The sequence below is a fragment of the Notothenia rossii genome (assembly GCF_949606895.1).
Source record: "Notothenia rossii genome assembly, chromosome: 6".
In the NCBI taxonomy this organism is placed as follows: Eukaryota; Metazoa; Chordata; class Actinopteri; order Perciformes; family Nototheniidae; genus Notothenia; species Notothenia rossii.
This window is the reverse complement of record NC_136909.1, coordinates 79997788-80016836: the sequence shown is the minus strand read 5'-3', so window position 1 is coordinate 80016836 and position 19049 is coordinate 79997788. Positions and strand designations below refer to the sequence as shown.

General features: G+C 41.1%; 2 protein-coding genes and 1 long non-coding RNA gene across 3 annotated transcripts; 2 read left to right on the top strand and 1 right to left on the bottom strand.

The window, feature by feature from the left end:
* The first annotated feature begins 194 nt into the window (after positions 1-194).
* On the top strand, positions 195-5662 carry dync2li1 (dynein, cytoplasmic 2, light intermediate chain 1). The gene is made up of 13 exons (XM_079687991.1): positions 195-299; positions 405-522; positions 637-671; positions 1002-1071; positions 1515-1603; positions 1854-2037; positions 2497-2565; positions 2691-2768; positions 2941-3020; positions 3314-3384; positions 3551-3648; positions 3840-3932; positions 5532-5662. Exons 1-13 carry the CDS (start codon positions 286-288, stop codon positions 5592-5594), a joined length of 1062 nt encoding a protein of 353 aa, XP_079544117.1. The 5' UTR covers positions 195-285; the 3' UTR covers positions 5595-5662.
* abcg5 (ATP-binding cassette, sub-family G (WHITE), member 5) lies at positions 5644-18925 on the bottom strand (the record flags this gene model as incomplete). The annotated part of the gene is made up of 14 exons (XM_079687990.1): positions 5644-6989; positions 7217-7329; positions 7491-7602; positions 7888-7961; positions 9657-9795; positions 11815-12020; positions 12338-12551; positions 12673-12802; positions 13035-13174; positions 14855-14987; positions 16070-16168; positions 17752-17888; positions 18286-18407; positions 18771-18925. 14 exons carry the CDS (start codon positions 18923-18925, stop codon positions 6802-6804), a joined length of 1962 nt encoding a protein of 653 aa, XP_079544116.1. The 3' UTR covers positions 5644-6801.
* Positions 6968-11925, top strand: LOC307043503. Its single transcript, XR_013809393.1, has 3 exons — positions 6968-7086; positions 7164-7353; positions 11791-11925. It is a non-coding gene; the product is annotated as an uncharacterized lncRNA (long non-coding RNA).
* Positions 18926-19049: the final 124 nt, after the last annotated feature.

Genomic DNA, 19049 nt, shown 5'->3' with positions numbered 1-19049 from the left:
CCCAACAACTTCTCATTAAAGTTCTTTTAAAATGTAGGTAGGTTTTCCACAAAAAAAAGGTTTTAAAAATACATGTGAGAGTTATTCCAAGACATGTTTGACTGACAACAAATACTGTGAACAAAACTCTTGACTGTGTTCATGAAGACACTACATTACCCACAATGCTCACCAAGGAGTCACAATGATGACATCATCTAAATGTGCCGTTACTCTGGCAACGTTTGTTTCTTTCGGTTGTAGCCGTTTAGCTAGCTTGTCAAAGTTAGGGGAAAATCCAATTTGATGCCGAAAATAAGGTGAGAATAAGTGTGTATAGGACTTTTCTTATTTATAACCCTATCACTGACATAATAGCATGGTTTTTTACAAACAATGTTATGACTTTATGTGGTATTTGACAGCACGGACTCGCTATGGGAGCAGGCTGCGGCGGAGGTGCAGAGTTTGGAGGCTGCAGGCGGGGAGGAGGAGGAGGCGGTCAGCGAGAGGACCGTGTTCCTGATGGGGAGCAAGGCTGGGGTTTGTCCACTGCCAAGCCACAACACTGACAGTACATGTATTGCTTTTGAATGGAAACAGTCTTGCTATAAGATAAGTTGTAGCTACTAAGTTCTCCTTTGCTTTCTTTTTCAGGGTAAAACGTCCATTCTCCTCAGGTGCCTCGACAGGTGAGCAAGGGGGTTGGTCTATGTTATCAACTATAACCTGAAAAGTGATACAATCTAGCCTAACACAAGTAAAAAACGACTTTAAATGGATTTTCTGTATGATTGGAAGAGACCGTTCACTAGAAAACAAATGCTAACTATCAACATTAATACTTTGAGCATCAGAGGAAAATCTTGGCCAGAGGAACAGGATGCAATATGTATAATCTATGTTCAAAGGTGCAGCTCAATTTGAGAAGCAGACAGAGATGAAATCACTGAAAGATTGTTAATTGACCTTTTTGCATTTGTGCTTTTTTTTAAACACCAATAATGCTGTTGTTCTACCAGGGTTGAACCATCCAAGCCAACTCTGGCTCTGGAGTATACTTTTGGCAGGAGGGCCCGAGGACACAACACAGTAAGAAAGCCCTGTTGGTCTTGGACACTTTGTAAAAAATAGGATTAAGACAAACAACAGATGATCCTGACAAATACTTTCAATACCATCTTGTAATGTAATCTATATTGATGAGAAGGAGTTGTGTGAAATGTAAGCCTGGTAAATACTACATTTAGCCATCACAACTTCTAGTCATTCTGTTGTATTTTTGTATTCGGGATTGTGGGAAGCGGTGTTTCGAACTCTCTGTCTGTACACACAAACTGAAAGATTGACAATAAAGTTGACTTTGACTTGACTTTGACTATTTCTCCAGCACATTGAGAATAATAGTTAATTCTGTATTTAACTGACATTAAAGTCTGTTTACTAAAACCAGAAATTCTGAATGTATGTGCAATACAATGTTACTTTAAATGAGATAGTGTAATAATACTGTTGGTGGTGGCTTCCTCTTTCAGCCCAAAGACATAGCCCACCTATGGGAGCTGGGAGGAGGGACCTCTTTGTCAGACTTGGTCCAGATCCCCATCTCTCCGGCCAGCATCAGGTAGGTACCTCACACACATTCCTGATCATAAATATACTTTGTTACATAGTTAAGCCACATGTCTCAACACACTATTTGGATTGGTTGTTTTTAACTCTATATTTAAATCGGTAGAACTATTTGAGTCATCTATATAGTAGTCATCATGGTTTGGACAGCAGTGTCAGGGGTTCCTTGCTCTGTGCCTCAGTGCTGTAGCAACACTTTTTGTATCCTGCCAGATAACATACTCCTTGATGTCTTTTACCAGGTCTCTCTCTGTCATCCTCATTTTGGACCTCTCTAAACCCAACGCCCTGTGGGGAACCCTGGAGAGGCTGCTGCAGGCATCCCAGGCTCAGCTGGAGAAAGTCTCTTCCCAGGCACAAAAAGCACAGAAAGCCAAACATCAGACGCCTGTCCACTCAGCACGCGTCCTCCCGAAAGACTATCCTGTAAGACCTCAGCTCATCACACTCGACATTATATAGGCATACTCTATTCTTCAGTCCAGGGCAATAGTAGCATATAAACTATAAACTAATTATATGTTACAAATCAAAATGTGAAAAGAGAAATACTAATAAACTGAACAAACAAGGTGAAAACCCAGAGAAAGGTTCAGCAAAACTTTCCTCACAGTAGACACAAAGTTAGAATAATGTGTCTAATGCCTTCAGGTCAGATGTAGGATGGTAAACAGGGGCGGACTGGGACAAAAAATCAGCCCGGGCATCTCGACCGGCCCACTTTGGTCCCACTAGTAAATTGTCAACGGGGACGGGGGGACGGGGATGGGGATAGTGACTTATCCGACCGGCCCACTTCGGTACCGGCCCATCGGGATTCGTCCCGAACGTCAGTCCGCCACTGCTGGTAAATCTATCCTGATTTAATTGTGACTTTTCCAACAGGACAGAGAGCTGATCAGTCCCTTTCCTGTTCCTCTGCTCATCATCGGCAGTAAATATGACCTTTTTCAGGTAGAACACATGTTTCAGCATAACCTTAAAGTTGGTCTCATATTGGCTAATTCACATATTTATGGATGTTTGTATGATTTGTTTTTACACATTATCGAAGGAGAGTTGTTTTCTGTCTGTTGCAGGAATTTGACTCTGATAAGAGGAAGGTAATAAGTAAAACACTGCGCTTTGTCGCCCACTACTACGCAGCCTCTCTGATTGTAAGTGAGCTTTAACTATACGTGACATATTTACATTAAGCATAACATTTGATTAACATAACATATGTTTACTTTTTTCGTTGCTTTCTCTTACTATTGAATCTATCATTTCTTTCAACTGTTTCCACTGATTGAACTGTCCTCTCTTCCTGTTATTTATCTTTTGTATCAGTTCACTAGCATCAAGACCGAGAGCCTGATGTCAAAAACCAAAGGCTTCTTCTCTCACATGGCTTTCGGTCTGGACAGAGGGTGAGGAGGGTTCACTAACTAGTGGTGGATACTGACAGGGACTGGTATTATTTAGCTCTTTAAAAACATAAATATGAAAGTGGTATCACTGATACTTGGTCGATTTCCCAATTGACTTATACTTCAGTAGGACTTTGAAATGATATAATTAATTAATATAACAGCTTCAACCGTTTTGACCCTGTGATATGAACTCTTGCTCGAAATGGATTATACATTAGGTACATTTGTTACTGTACTATAGGTTTAACACTTTGGTTTAAGTTATATTTTTGTCTTAATGTTATGATCAGGAAAACTGTGTGCTGTGACTGCACCAAGCCTCTCATCATTCCAGCAGGCTCCGACTCCTTCAGCCAAATCGGTGAGCACAGCATCAACCGGTGGCCAAAAGCAGTAATGCAGCTAAACTTAATTAAAGAATTGTTGCTGCTGCTAGTAGGAAAAACGTCTGATTTATATCCACCTCCTGTTGTTCTGACTTTCATTGTTGTGACCAGGATTGTTTTGTTTTGTCTTTGTTCCTTTAGGTTCCCCTCCTGCTACTGATGTTGACATTACTTCTCTGCATGCCAAAAACCCTAAGGACCTCTGGAAGAAAGTCTACGAGCTTGTCTTCCCCCAAGAGGTACTTCAATCACCTTTTATCTTTATCCAAATTGCAAAAAGCAATGGATTCAGTCCCTGATGTTTAAGAAAAATAAGGCCCTCAAACTGGGCAATCTTATTCTCAGTATTCCTTCATACATGTATGCATGTTTACATGAGCAAGGACATCTATCAAGAGTCCAATCGTAACGTGTTTGTGTTTCTTTGCAGTCTACCAGTGAGCAGAGAGAGCTAAAGGATCCAGCCAAAGACCCCCAGTACAGTGATCCTCAGATTGATGCCATGAGAGCCCAGAAAGATCAGGTGACACGTCTTGACCAATCACAATGCTTGTGTTGTATTACAGACTGTGCTTCTGCAGTCAGCGTCATAACTCGTGAGTTGGCAGTGTGGTGATCAATCGCTGACCTTCTAAATTCACCAGTCAGTTATCTGTGCTTTGTGACCCTAACCTTTGACCTTCCTGCTAAGATGTATCAAGGAAGATAGTAGATTTAACTGCTCCGCATGTGTCTTAATCAAGGCCAATGCTCCAGAGTAACCTTCTCTGTTTCTGTCATGGTCTCATAAACAGACCGGCACTTGAACTGCAGTAACCTCACAGTGCTGTTATCGCTGACTGGTGCATAATGAGATGGCTCTGGGTAACCAATAAGAGAATTAGGGAAAGTTTATTTCCATAGGAACGTTTTTCAAGGCCAACTTGCTGGTCAGGGCCGGCCCCTTTCTGAGTTTGTGTTTCTACTAGACCCAGATCGCACCTCCTATATGTTATCACAGGGGGCGCGGGGTCTTAAAAAGTATTAAAAGTTGATCAATCAATTTAGCGGAAATTAAGGCTATTAAAAAGTATTAAACGGCATTTTCCAAGGTATTACATTTTGTAGCTTGTTTTCAATAAGTATATAAATTGTCCAAAGAGGTTGTATTCTACAGGTTGCCTGAATGTAATCATTGCGTAGGTGTGTAGTGTGATTCTGTGTAGTTTATTTATGGCATCCCGTTGGGTTTGACGTCATCTGAACAGGACATCGCACGCTCACTGCTTGATAGCGCGCGAAGGTCCGTTTACGCCGGTTGCTAAGCAACATGGTTACGGGGAAATGCAAGTTTGCGTCCAAATGGTTGGAAGATAAGGAGGAAGGACAATCAATACTGTATATAGTCAATGTGAGGTAAAGTGTGTCGCCAAGGTAACCGGTTAGAACTCCAAGTGGCGATGAGGTCTTAAAATGTATGGAAAGGGTCTTAAACAAGTTCTTAAAAGGTTTTACATTTGACTTCAGGATTCCTGCATATACCCTGTGCTAGACCCAGATCGCGCCTCTTATATGTTATCATTACATTTGTGTCACAAAGCTAAACAAAGTTAAATCCCTGCCGTCTTCCAAATATCCACAACATGATTCAACAACAATTAGCTAAACTACTGCTTCCCATCTGGAATTGAAAAACAAGCAGGCAGTCAAACTGCTGTCTAATTATCACATTGGCATTACCATTGGCAGATTTGTATCATTATTACTACCTCATACCGTATATGGATACAACAAATATTAAAGAAAAAATGCAGACAAAGTAAAAATATTCTATTATATATAATAAGTCTACTAACAGGCCCAACATTGAAAGAAGCCCTTAATATTTGTGTTTAATGTAAGTTCAATAATGCAGTGTTCCTCTGTAGGCCTCACAAGTCTTTAAAACATAATATGACCTGCTCTGCCCTATATCTACATTACAGTACATTAAAACCTTTACCTTCATTCTTTTCCAGGTATTTCTGTATTATAGTGCATGTTTGTGCAACTACCTGCCATTTTTTTTTAAGTGTACTTCATTGCTGTAGTAAAATATGATGTTTTAATAAGCTCCTCTCTTTCTGTCGACATCTGTTTTCAGGAGTTGGAGCAGTATAAGAGGGAAGCAGCTAAATCATGGAAAGGACTGGAGCTGGAAACATGAGCTCATCTGACTTATATTCACACAAACACACACCACATATTCATGTAAATACAGTGTGTACTTATTTATTCCCTTTTGTGTCATTATGTTTTTTCAAACCTAACAAAACTACTTGTATACTAATAATAAAATATTTTCAAAAAATATCAATTTGACATCATTTAAACAAACATCACTTCTTATTCATTATACATTACAATCACAATATTTAAAAAAGTAATGCACTCAATATTCAATATAGTGCTTAGAACATGAATCAAACTGGTGATTTGTAGTTAAATAAATCTCTATTCTGTATAAACTTTTATATAAAAATAATGATTTTTAAATATTTGCAGATATTTGTTACAGTCAAAAAGTACCTATTTAAACTTTTCACAAGCTTAGGTTGAATCGGTCGGTCTGTCTCAGTTGTTGTTTGAGTCCAATCAGAGTTAAAGCAGCATGGATTAATAGTTATGTTTATTCCAGGGACCTCTCAGTTATTTAGCATAAAGTCATATCAATTGGCTTAAAGGTGGGTTATGTCATTTAATTCAGAAACACTTTTTGTTATATTCCATGGAATTCTCTTAACATCCCGATAGCAATGAATATCTTAAATGCTGTGACAAAAAATACATAAAAAAATGTCATCTGTAGAAGCCGTGGTACTGTAAAAAGCACGACCAATCATCTGAGCCGGCCCGGCTAAACTAACTGGATGGCCTACCTGCCTGTCAGCCTTCCATCTGTGCCCTCATTGGTCATGTGCGCGTTCGTGTGTGTTGGAGGAGGGGCTCTGTAAGGAAGTGGCAGATTTTCTCCGGTTGTGTATTTTCAAATTCTAGCGCACTCGAGCTGGTTTCTCCAAAATTACCTACCCTACCTTTAAAGTCAATAGCTGCATCCCAGGTTACACGGATACGTCCTGTTGTACTGCGCACACTGCAATGGGATTTGTTCTTTGTACTTGCGTCATTGCTCTGACATATTTAATACTATATTCTATAAAACTCTCAGGTAAGTGCTTACAAAGGAACATGCCTGGATTGATTGTTGGTGAAAAGGAAGCAAACACAGATGACACACTTCAGTACTCGTCATCTGTTTGGACTACATCATAATGTAAATCTGTTTTCTTAATCTGTTTTACATCTTCAAAAGCAAACTCAGTTTATCTTCATGTTTAAACCGAAGATTCTCCCTCCAAAGTTTGTCTGTGGTTTTAATGACGGATGAGCTTGTCTCTGATCTTGAAGCTGATGACGCCCAGCAGCAGGAGAGCGGGGAGGAAGGAGTAGAGGAGAACAAAGTCTAGTGTGTATCTGGACAGAGCGCCAGGGTAGCCCTCATCAATGATCTGACTGCCCTGCGTGATCATACAGGCGCCAGGCAGCAACGGTTTGGAAGCATCTGCAACAACACACCAGATAGAAAGTTAACAATATGTCGGGTTTTAAAGATAGAAACAGTTCTAAAACAGCTCAAAAGTGTCTTTCAAGCTATCCAAGTAAGAGTCCTAATAGTCATGCATGGACACATACTTGTCTGTGAACTGTAAGCACATCTTGTAAATAGCTTTTCTAGTTTCATTCTCAGCGTAGGTGAACACAGGACGGTGCCATGGTGCTGTGACTTACTGCATGTGAAGTCGAGTCCGTAGAACTCAGTGACTATCAGCAGCTCACAGCTGTACTTCTGGAAGGTCAGGTAGCTGAGCCACTGGAAGACCACCGGCATCTGGAGGGTGCTCCTGTTGGAGGCAGAGGAGAGGGAGGTGGGTTACCCGTAGCATGTGGAAGTTGGCAGTGGCATCTATCATATCATCCTATACAATGAAAACCTGGAAAAAAGCCCTTCTTAAAAGTCTAAAATATGAACTGCTTTAGGTCAGTGTGTATTCTAATGTTTTACCTTAGGAAGCCAGATCCCACCATGATCCCTGCAATATTGAGCAGAGCCACTCCAGAGTTGACCATGTTAGGGTTTTGGACCACTCCTAATAGCACCACAGTCAGAAGCTCACCTGAAGATAAAACAAAAACACATAATTAATATATACAACTAAAATCATAAACAGGCGAAATATGACATTAAACAACCTCCGACATACTTATTGACACTGTACTCGTGGGCACAGAACATGTAAACAACAACAACATGAAGATAGTTTTACGATGTTTGGATAAGGGTGGTGGAGATAAGCAGATTCTAGCGTGATTTTGTAATCCTTTACTTTACAAAAAGAATATTACTAAATGTGTGCTTGGGAGCTGTTAAAGAATGATAGTTGTTCTTCTTATCAGCTCACCTATAATATGTGGCACCAGGACTACAGCGGAATAACACAGGAAGCGCAAGGTGTCAGGGTGCATCCCCACCGTCCTGAAAGGAGAGGGGACAAAACATAGTAGGAGGGAGAAAAGAAGAGTTAGTCCGGGGAGAGATCGGGTTTAGGCCGGGAAAGTCAAAATGGTAGATCCTTTAAAGCCTTGAGGAAAGTTTAATGTGCAAGTAGAATCCTTTAAACTAAATCACACAATGTACACTGAACAAAAATATAAATGCAACACTTTTGTTTTTGCTCCCATTTTTCACGAGATGAACTCAAAGATCTAAAACATTTTATACATACACAAAATAACCATTTCTCTCAAATATTGTTCACAAATCTGAAAAACTCTGTGATGGTGAGCACTTCTCCTTTGCCGAGATAATCCATCCCACCTCACAGGTGTGGCATATCAAGATGCTGATTAGACAGCATGATTATTGCACAGGTGTGCCAATTAATCGACTAGTCGACTACCTTTACCACTAGTCGGCGCTGTAGGCCCTAGTCGAGAAAAAAATTGAGGTAAACGAGGTGCTGCAAAATGCTCCAAAACACGTCCGACATTCTTATGTATGGCAGTACTTCAACGAAGATGTAACCAACTCCACAGTGAAGTGTCAGTTGTGTACAGCTGTACTGAAGTACAATGCAAATGCAAAAAACGTGCACCGCTTCCCCCGCTTTCGAGGAGCTACCTGGCTATTCCAGCCACAAGCACCCCGAGTGAGAGGGTTTTTTCCCTTGCAGGCAACACTGTCACCCGAAAGCGGTCAAGCCTCCTTCCCTCACATGTCGATGCGTTGGTGTTCAAACCAAACCAAAAATATGGAAAGGTGGAGGACAGCGAATAAAGTGTTGCGCACTGGATTTACGTGGCATTTATGTAAACAAGAGTTTTTTGCTGTCGATTTTGGTGAGATATTGTGGCCAGTTACTGTTTGTTATTTACTCAGCCATGTAACACAAATTAAAATGCAGTGTTTAATGTTACTGTATGAGTTCCAATATAAAATACAGTTGTACACCACTCTTTGTGTGTCTTTATTATGATGTAACGACTAGTCGACTACTATTTTGAAAAATGTGTCGACTAGTAAATATTGGTAGTTGTGAAACCCCTAGTGTGCCTTAGGCTGGCCACAATAAAAGGCCACTCTGAAACGTGCAGTTTTGCTTTATTGGGGGGGTCCAAAAACCAGTCAGTATCTGGTGTGAGGGTTAGGGTAATGTTGTGAATCGAGTGGCCTGTGTTCGTCGTCCATAACATACGCCTGCCCATACCATACGCCTGCCCATACCATAACCCCACCACCACCATGGGCCACTCGATTCACAAGATTACCCTAACTAGCCCTAACCCTAACCCTAATCCTAACCCTCACACCAGATACTGACTGGTTTTCGGACCCCCCCAATAAAGCAAAAATGCACGTTTCAGAGTGGCCTTTTATTCTGGCCAGCCTAAGGCACACCTGTGCAATAATTATGCTGTCTAATCAGCATCTTGATATGCCACACCTGTGAGGTGGGATGGATTATCTCGGCAAAGGAGAAGTGCTCACTATCACAGATTTTTTCAGATTTGTGAACAATATTTGAGAGAAATGGTTATTTTGTGTACATATAAAATGTTTTAGATCTTTGAGTTCATCTCATGAAAAATGGGAGCAAAAACAAAAGTGTTGCGTTTATATTTTTGTTCAGTTTATGATGCTCCATGGCCAACACAAACATGTACTACCCACCAGTAAAGGAAGGAGGTGAAGATGAACACACTCAGGATGCTGAAGGGCAGGATGTGGAAGATGTACGCCAAGAACATTTGCCATTTACTGTACAGACCATCCTGACTCTCCTGATCACTGATGGCTCGCAACGCGGGGACTGAAAAGAGGATTCAACTGTTAAAGCCCATGAAGCTCTCAAAATGGATCATATTCAATACAAAATAAAACTTCAAATTTGCTTCTAAGGTGTATGTTGTTGTTAGAGTTAATTGAGGAAAGACTACAGGGAAGTCGATTTGAATTGCACTTACTTAACGATCACATTCAGGATTAGAATGTATTCTTAAAGTACTAACATTTGACAGATTATATTGTGAAATCTTGAATTTAAAAACAGGCATCATTAAAACAAATAAAACTTAATTTGTTATACCTCATCACGAAGACCAAAGGTAATCCAGTTCAAAGGTTACTGAATGTCCTTGACATCTAGTCTTGTTCCAGATCGATCAGACCATATTTCAGATTTGCAAGTTATTCTTACAACTCATTAAACCTCAAGGTCAGTGTGATACACCTCCCCCTCATCACTACCTCCGTCTGTTTCAGTTCTTAGGAAGAGCTTTTAATTACCTCTTCCTTTAAAGTGATACTTCGGTTCAGCCCAGTGTGTTATCATATCTCTGATCCTCAGTATCAGGCAGAGCACCTAAACTCAGCTGATAAGTGAGCAAGACATTGAACACATAATCACAACAAATACCCAATATCCTTCACTGGTTATCGTCTTTTTTAATATACACCTTAAGTGTGAAATTAATGTTCAGACAGATTTGAATTAAGCCTGTAATTAAGCCTAATCAGTTTCATATTTACCTAACCCCCTTCATTTAACCAATACTACTAATTGGGAAAAACATATTGTTTCTTGGCTGTGAAACTCTTAAGTTGCAACTATGACAAAATACATTATAATGAATTTAAAAGATCCTAACAACAGGCCTGTATTGATCTGTCATCTCTGTGTCGATACAGTAATAGTGTGTCAGGTCACAGCAGCTGCTTTAAATACTAACCATTAACCCTTTCAACACAAAGAGACGCAAACACATGTAAAGATGGATAACATACTGTAGATACTGTAGTCTAGTATAGGTCTGTATGTGGAAGGCACTTGGGTTCATTGAGCTTTAAATAGAGGAAAGGTCAACGTCCATCTGAAGGTAACCCATACATAATAGCCTAACTAACTGTGGACATGTCTACAGCAAATAACACATTTAACATGTATAAATGAAATGCAAACACTCCTGAAATTAAAACTTTGCTAATAGACTTGTTTTGTTTGCACAGGTTAAGACACATTTCTGATCAAATCAAACTGCAGTTCTAATCTGTTGCTATAATTAAATCATCCCCCTACATGTTTTTACTTTGACCTACGAGAGACACTGGTGGGAAATAAAGTCTCTTTGGGTATTTTCAACGAGCAAACGCCAAGCTAGACATAACATCTTTCTGCTGAAGGGATCAAAAATAGTGCAGAGCCCTTTCACCTACCAAGCAAGAGATAAGCGAGCTTACACAGCTGAGATAAAGACGTTTGGAACATGCTGTTTGATAAAGATAATACATCTCTTTTAATCACATGATATACCGCTTGCACTTTTGAATTGCCCTGAAGTCATCGTATCTCCCTCGTGTTAACATGTATACGGTGATATATGCAGGCCCCCTGTCTTTTGCTTTGGATATTCCAGTTAGTCCAACAATGTTAGTTATTTAATATTAAGACTCAGAACTGAGACGAATGGTGGTGTCATACAGGTACAGTTGCTTTAATGTTTCATTTTAGTTTTTGAAAAAGGATCGATTTTCAGGAAACAACCTTGAATTTTCCAGGTCAATGTCTAATACATTGTTTACGTTATCTATCATAGATTACTTTTGTTTGGCTTTCTGCATTCATATTTGATATTCTGGATAGGGTGACATGTAATGGGTAGAGATAGGGGACGACATGCAGCAATATGGGAATACACTATCTGAGAGTTGCTTGATATTTAAAGGGTGCAAACGTTTCGCTTTCAGTTCAAATGTCTGGAAAAATCATAAACGTGGATTAAAGTGAATGTTCTCCTTCTATGTACAGGTGTGTGGTGTTCTGGGGACTCACAGAGAGCTACAGCATTCAGCATGCCGGTGTAAGGGGAAGCTCCAATGCTCTGATAGATGATGCCGATGCGGTCCTGCACTGCTCCCTTACTGACGTCCATGTCTAGATGCATCACGAAGAAGGCCACGAAGAGACCGTAGATCAGGTTCTGGGACAGACGCATCAGGACCCCCATCCTGTCTCTGGATAGGTTTCTTAGTGTCCGCCTGCACGCAGAACACACATAGAGATACATGTTAACACACATACTGTACCTGTTGGCAGATGCACAATCATACGGCAACAGACAAAACACAAGGCGGTGAGACACAGGTGGCAAACAGGAACAAGTTATGAAGACAGAAGGAACTATCTTTAACTTGCAACACGATAAATAGAAATGATTAACAGGAAATGCTGTTTTTTGTACAAGAATGATAAAGATGCAAGAGTGTACTTAGGAATCTAAATCTAAATGTCTGTGATAGGCAGTAATCAGCTGTTTAGTTTTGGTTATATCTGCTGTAGGGGCTGAGGCTCTGACCTGAACAGAACTGCCAGTTTGGCTGCACCGCTGGGGGACTCTTTGCTCTTGTAGGGGATGGCTGGCTTGTCCACCCGCTGTAGGCTCTGCTCCAGTTTTCCCAGCATGCACTGGTAGATGGGAGACCTACGATAGGATGAGGTGATCTCATGCATGCGACTGAAAGTGGCTGCTTCCCTCTCACTGTTGCGTGTGTCCACTGAGGTGAAGTCAACTGTTTGAAATGACACAAATATGAATATTTTAATGTTCATGCTACACATACACTTGTTTTTTTTATATGCAAAAGGTGTACATGTTTTTGTATTAGTAACAAATGTATTAGCATGTGGTACCATAGATGTCAAAAGGGTTGCAGTACTCTGGGCACTCATATCCACACTGGCTGAAGAAGTCCACCATCTCCTCTGGCTGCCCACAGAACACCAGCTCCCCCCGACTCATTATAGCTATCCTGCTGAACACCTGTGACACACACACACACACACACACACACACACACACACACACACACACACACACACACACACACACACACACACACACACACACACACACACACACACACACACACACACACACACACACACAAACACACACACAGAGTTGTATAAGTTGAAAAACAAATCTGAAAAAATGTTGAATCTATTCTTTAAGAAAGTTTCACTCTTTTACTTCAGCTTCTCTCTGAACTCACCCTGAAGAGCTCGGAGCGTGGTTGGTGGATGGTTACTATGACGATACGGTTCCTCCTGGCAAGCTCGGCCAGTAGCTCCACGATCTGATTGGCCGTCATGCTATCCAGGCCGGTGGTCGGCTCATCCAATAGGATCACCCCTGCAATAACATCAACCCACTGACATCATCACCCTCACGCAGGTGTGTCTCACATTGAAACACAAGCAGCACAATAACTTTTTCTTGGAAACTTTCAAATGTACTTCACATTAAGTGGCACATGCAGGACCCTCAACGGGACCAACTTAACTTGTGAAGATAAGTGAGTTCTCTTTTTTTCTTTTTTAGTTAATTACTCTAATTAGGACAATTAAAAGATTGCCTCTTTGCATTATGAAAGCAGGGTGGAATTAGCAGATGCTCTAATTGTGAGATTAATTCATTTCCTGGTTGATTGGAAAAGCAGCGAATGGGAACCTCTCATTACTTTGTGTGCGGCTTTGCGTGTGTGTGTGTGTGTGTGTGTGTGTGTGTGTGTGTGTGTGTGTGAGTGTGTGTGTGTGTGTGTGTGTGTGTGTGTGTGTGTGTGTGTGTGTGTGTGTGTGTGTGTGTGTGTGTGTGTGTGTGTGTGTGTGTGTGTGTGTGTCCATGGCCAGTCTAATCCTGAATGAGGACTGAGACCCTTCAACCTCCCTGGAGGACTGCATGACTGATAAACTACACCTGGGATGAGCCCAAGCACACTACCACACACACACACACACACACACACACACACACACACACACACACACACACACACACACACACACACATGCGCGCACACACACACACACACACACACACACACACACACACACACACACACACACACACAGTTGGGTCTCTGCTCATTCCCTTCCTTGTGCGATAACCCGCTCTTTCCTTACTCTTCTCCATCTCTCCCTCTGTCCTTTCCTTATTCCTCTCTTACTCAGATCCCTTTGTGCTTAAGACTCCTTCTTGAAGTCTCTGGGGAGAGAGATATCTTCTGCTGAATTTCTTCTGTTTCAGACACATAGCACAATCCTATTGCTTTCATAAGTATCTCCAGCAGCATTTGCATAAAGTATAATTTGTTATACAGGTCTAATACTGGCCACATTTTCTGGATGGGATATCAGGAGAAAGAGACCATCTCTGAAAGATTGTCTTTGAAGTATGGGCTACACTGAGTGTTGAGTTATTTCCAGTAATTTACACAACCATTTTACATCATTTGTTATTCTAAGTACTCAGATAGGAAGGTATTTATGCTGCTGAAACTTCTGTGAGTGAAAGTTTAAGAAAAGTAGAAGCATTGCATAATTTAGCCATGTTTCTGGGTGTATGTTTCTTAAGGGGGAATTATATGTGTTTTACGGTTTTTAATGTTTTTTAAGATGGCCAGGTTAAGCAAATCACACTCTATAAATATATCATGTGCAGCTTAGTTGTTTAAGAGAGGGGTACGTATATTTGTAGAATGATATTTGCTGACACTTCAGGTTCAACAGTGGTCTAGATCTCTAGTGTTAATGCAGTAACTTACTAATCTCCTTACTGTGCTGAATATTAGGGACATCTTTCTGATATTCTGTCGCAGCCCCTTTTGTATAATAATCCCCAAACAATGTGTCTCAACCCTTAAAATAAATCCCCTCTAACGCTTTAGTTGATCTACTTCACATCTCCTCATTTATTTCAGTAAAGCTTTAAGACTCTAAGTGATAGTAGCTTTCACCTTCGCAGCTAAAGGGCCCTTTGGAAGTTCCTGATTCTCAGATAACTCGTATGTTTCCCAGCTGCAGAGATACTCACTGGGGTCCTGAAGAAGCTGGCTGGCGATGGAGACCCTCCTCCTCTCGCCCCCAGAGATCCCTGGGAAAACCCGGCCTCCGATGACACTGTGGGACACGTGACTCAGACTCAGCTCGGCCATCACCGCCGACACCTGCACAGACCAGAGGTCAAAGGTCAGGTGACAAGGGCCTGGATCAGGGGTGTCCAAACTACGGCCTGGGGGCCAAATGGGGGCCGCGGGACATTTTGAATCGGCCCTCAGCAAATTCAAAAAGTATAATGGAGTACGGCCCACAAATGAAACTTGAGCTTTTCTTGTATTGTATTTATTAAATATATCTCTAAACATACATTATACCGTAGTGTTCATGTGTTTATAAGCCCAATTTACAATCAATTCAGTCAATTACATTTAAAAATATGTTCTAACAAATCTAAGTTGATAAGAAAAAAGCCCAATAACTTCTATAAGTAACAAACTTGAATATACCCTTCCTATTCCCTCTTCTGATAATCAATCTAGGGCTCCTGTTGTAAGGGTTGAGCTGCTTACAAGTGAAATGAAACTCTCTGGAGAGCTGTGATGAAGGCTGTTTATTAGATGCTAGCTCTAATTAGTATGAACACTTTCTGCTTATTACTGCCCTATGAAATGGTTCTGCGTGAAGGACAGGGTCATAAGGAAATATGGAATACAGGAAATAAGAGGAAGTAATTCCTTTTCATTTCTAAGTTAAAAAATGATGAGCAGAATATCAGCATTATACCGGCTGCATCAGTGAAAGTGTTCATGACTAGCTGAAGCAAAGACACATTGGTACAATGCACAGTAAATCTGTAGGGGTTCAAATGAATATCTAACTCATCTGACTGGAAGAAATGTTAACATCTTTATATACTCAAATAATCCTGAGGTGTACAAACGTGACTGTCTTTTACCGTAACACTGGCCTAAGCCGTATTTGTCTTGTATAGCCGACTATACGTCAGAATATCACAATGCAGTTAAGACAATGCCATGATAAATAACAAGACTAAATGAACATCTTTACATTTGGGTATCATGCAGTTATTCAGCTAAAAACTCTGCCATTTGCTGACATCCTGAATAACAAATGGGGAAGGATTCTTGAAATAAAACTTGTCTCCTTTTTGTATTAGTTCTAGCCTGATGAAATGCCAAGTTCCAGCTGAGGAAACTGATAGGGTGCAGAAGAGGCTCTTGAAAGTCACCTTCTTCTTGATGGCTCTGGACGAGAGTTTCCGCAGGGCCAGCTGAGCGGTGTAGGTCAGAGTCTCCTCCACCGTCAGATAACTCAACAAGTTATCACTCTGGAGAAGGAAGAGGGAAGAGAGAGAGTAAAAAAGAAAGTAGGTGATGCAGTCTACGACTTCATGGATATTTCTTACTTATGGAGGATAAGTAATTATGTCCACCATGAAGAACATATCTGTCTTCCTCTTGTGTGTACTCTAGTATTCAAACTACAATGTATCTTGAAACCTATTGAGGAGAAATGGCATAACACGTCCTTTAAACGTCCTGCAGCACACTCATTAAAGTTGAGATTTCAGAGTATGTGTCATCTTTACATTCATATAGGACACATACAGCAGCATACTTGATATATACTATTACATTACATTACATGTCATTTGTTAGATACATTCAGTACTGTGGACAATCCCCACAGGAGCAATTTGGGGTGACGTGTCTTGCCCAGGGACACAACGACATGCTGACTGCAGTGGGACTCAAACTTGGTACCCCCTGATTCCAAGTCCAGCACTCTATCCACTGAGCCACAGCCGCCCGTTCATATGTTCATATATTCCAACTGGAACACACACACACACACACACACACACACACACACACACACACACACACACACACACACACACACACACACACACACACACACACACACACACACACACACACACACACACACACACTCGCGCGCACACACACACATATACTGTACACACATTGCTTGAACCTGCTGGCTGCCTCAATTAACACGTGGCGCCTCCCAATCCCACTCCTCCTCACTCTCTCATCTGAATGACTTTAATATCAGGAGCTCATATCACCTCCTCATCTACAGCTTAGCAGTGGAAGTTAATGACGAGGCTTAGAGAGCAGAGGGGGGGAGGGGGGGTGCTATCAGCCAGAAGAGGGAGATGATTTGAAAGGAAGCAAGGCCAGTTTTAAGACTGTTTTTAATTCAGGCTTTGGATACACTTGAGCACCTCTCATTGAGAGATTAAGTGTATGAGGAGGCCAGCGAGGGCCTTCAGTTAATTTCATCCAGAGGCCAGGGCAACCTTTCCAGGAGTTTTTACCAAATGAGACACGTTCATTGACTTTGTGGCAGTTAGCAACAAGCAACTTTAACACAAGCAAACTTTCTGCATGCAGCCGCTCACATTTAATACTCTTGGACCAGGGCTCTTTAACATTTCTCAGGCCAAAGAGCCCTTAGCTAAAGAGCAATGGAGCAGGGACCCCCTATTCCATATGAATAAACTGCATATTAAACAAAAATACCATGTAGGGCGATCTAAAGTGCCATGTATAAACAAACCTTTTCATGGTGCATGCAATACGAAGCAGACTATCATCAATGTTGTGTTGGTTATTATTTTTAATTAGTGTGTCAGTTACAATTAGTCAGTTACTCTGACGACCCCCTTTCAACCCAATTATTTATCAAAAGTTTAACCTGAAAAAAGCTAAATGTGCATGTGATTTAGTGCTTTTTCAATTTGTATTTATTCATTTTATTCAGTCTTGTTAGGCCGCACTGAAGGCCCAGTTTGAACCATCTAGAAAAATATAATGAATGACTGTGGTCAGATATAACTGATAATAACTGATAGTCTCTGTTTCTACTTGAGGTCTGTGTTACCTGCAGCACATAAGAGAAGCAGTCCTGATACTCCTCTCTCTTCAGGTTCATGCCGTTAACGAAGACGTCCCCCGTCAGCGTGCCACAGTTTCCAATCCTCCCTGAGACCGCATCCAGCAGTGTGGTCTTTCCTGAGCCTGTACAGGACAATATGCACAAACACATACACATGGATACATCGGAACATATAGTCTTCAAAGACAGGGTCACATTTAATAACGTTTTGGAAGGGGGAACAGAAGGAACACATGAATGCATGTTAGTTGCATCGGGGCATTTCCCCAATCGCACAATCTGGTTTTAACCAATTAATATAACCTGTAGCCAAAATAGATAGCTGCCATCAAATTGCCTGTTAAACCTCCTTTAGCATAACATCATTAATTATTTAGATGAAGTCCATGTATAATACCTAAATAACTCAGATCCATTCCCTTTAAAAATGATATTACTGTATGTTTAAAAAAAGAAAATGGTTGATTATTTGTTGAGTGTTAGCTCTGCTGTTTGGACAATGTTCCTTTAGGTGCGAACCTGAATTTCCCAGAATGCCCATGATCTGCCCGCTCTCTACGTGAAAGGAGACGTCATTGAGGATCTGACGAGTCCATCGCTTCCTGTAGGAGGGCAAGTCCCACCATGGTCCCAAACGCTCACTGGAACACATGCACACACACACACACACACACACACACACACAAACACACACACACACACACACACACACACACACACACACACACACACACACACACACACACACACACACACACACACACACTTTTTTATAATTCCCAGAACAAAGTAAACATCCTGATTTTAATTTTAATTGTTAAAGAATATAATAATTTATCAACAAGCTTATACATTATATTTATTGTCTGCTGTTTCATTAGAAAATGTGAGTAAATATAGATATTTTGGACCAAAACCTGTACGCACTATAATGTAAAGTAATCTGTATGTCACGTTATTGATCCTCAGAGTGTGTTTGTGTCTCTAAGTCATGCTCTTGTTACCTGACAGTGTAGGAGACCTTGCTGACACTGAGGCAGCAGGGGGGCTCTGACGGCTCCTCTCCCCTCCACACGTCCCTCTCCCCCTCCGACACCGACTTGAAGGACTCTCTCGCTTTCGTCCCGCTCTTCGGCTCCATTGAATACAATGTGTTCATGTCTCCGGAAATTCTGCCACAACCGTAAGTGGAGTCAGCCTCAGATCGGTTTGTACATATCCACAGGCTCTAAACTTGAGGTTTCTCAAAGATCTTTGTTTCTCTGCACTCAGTCCCTGTGCGG

Excerpts from the sequence above, each read along its gene's own strand:
- dync2li1 (XM_079687991.1), top strand. Across the intron at positions 2,566-2,690 it reads GTAAATATGACCTTTTTCAG|GAATTTGACTCTGATAAGAG; the intron begins GTAGAACACATG and ends TGTCTGTTGCAG. Across the intron at positions 3,933-5,531 it reads TGAGAGCCCAGAAAGATCAG|GAGTTGGAGCAGTATAAGAG; the intron begins GTGACACGTCTT and ends ATCTGTTTTCAG.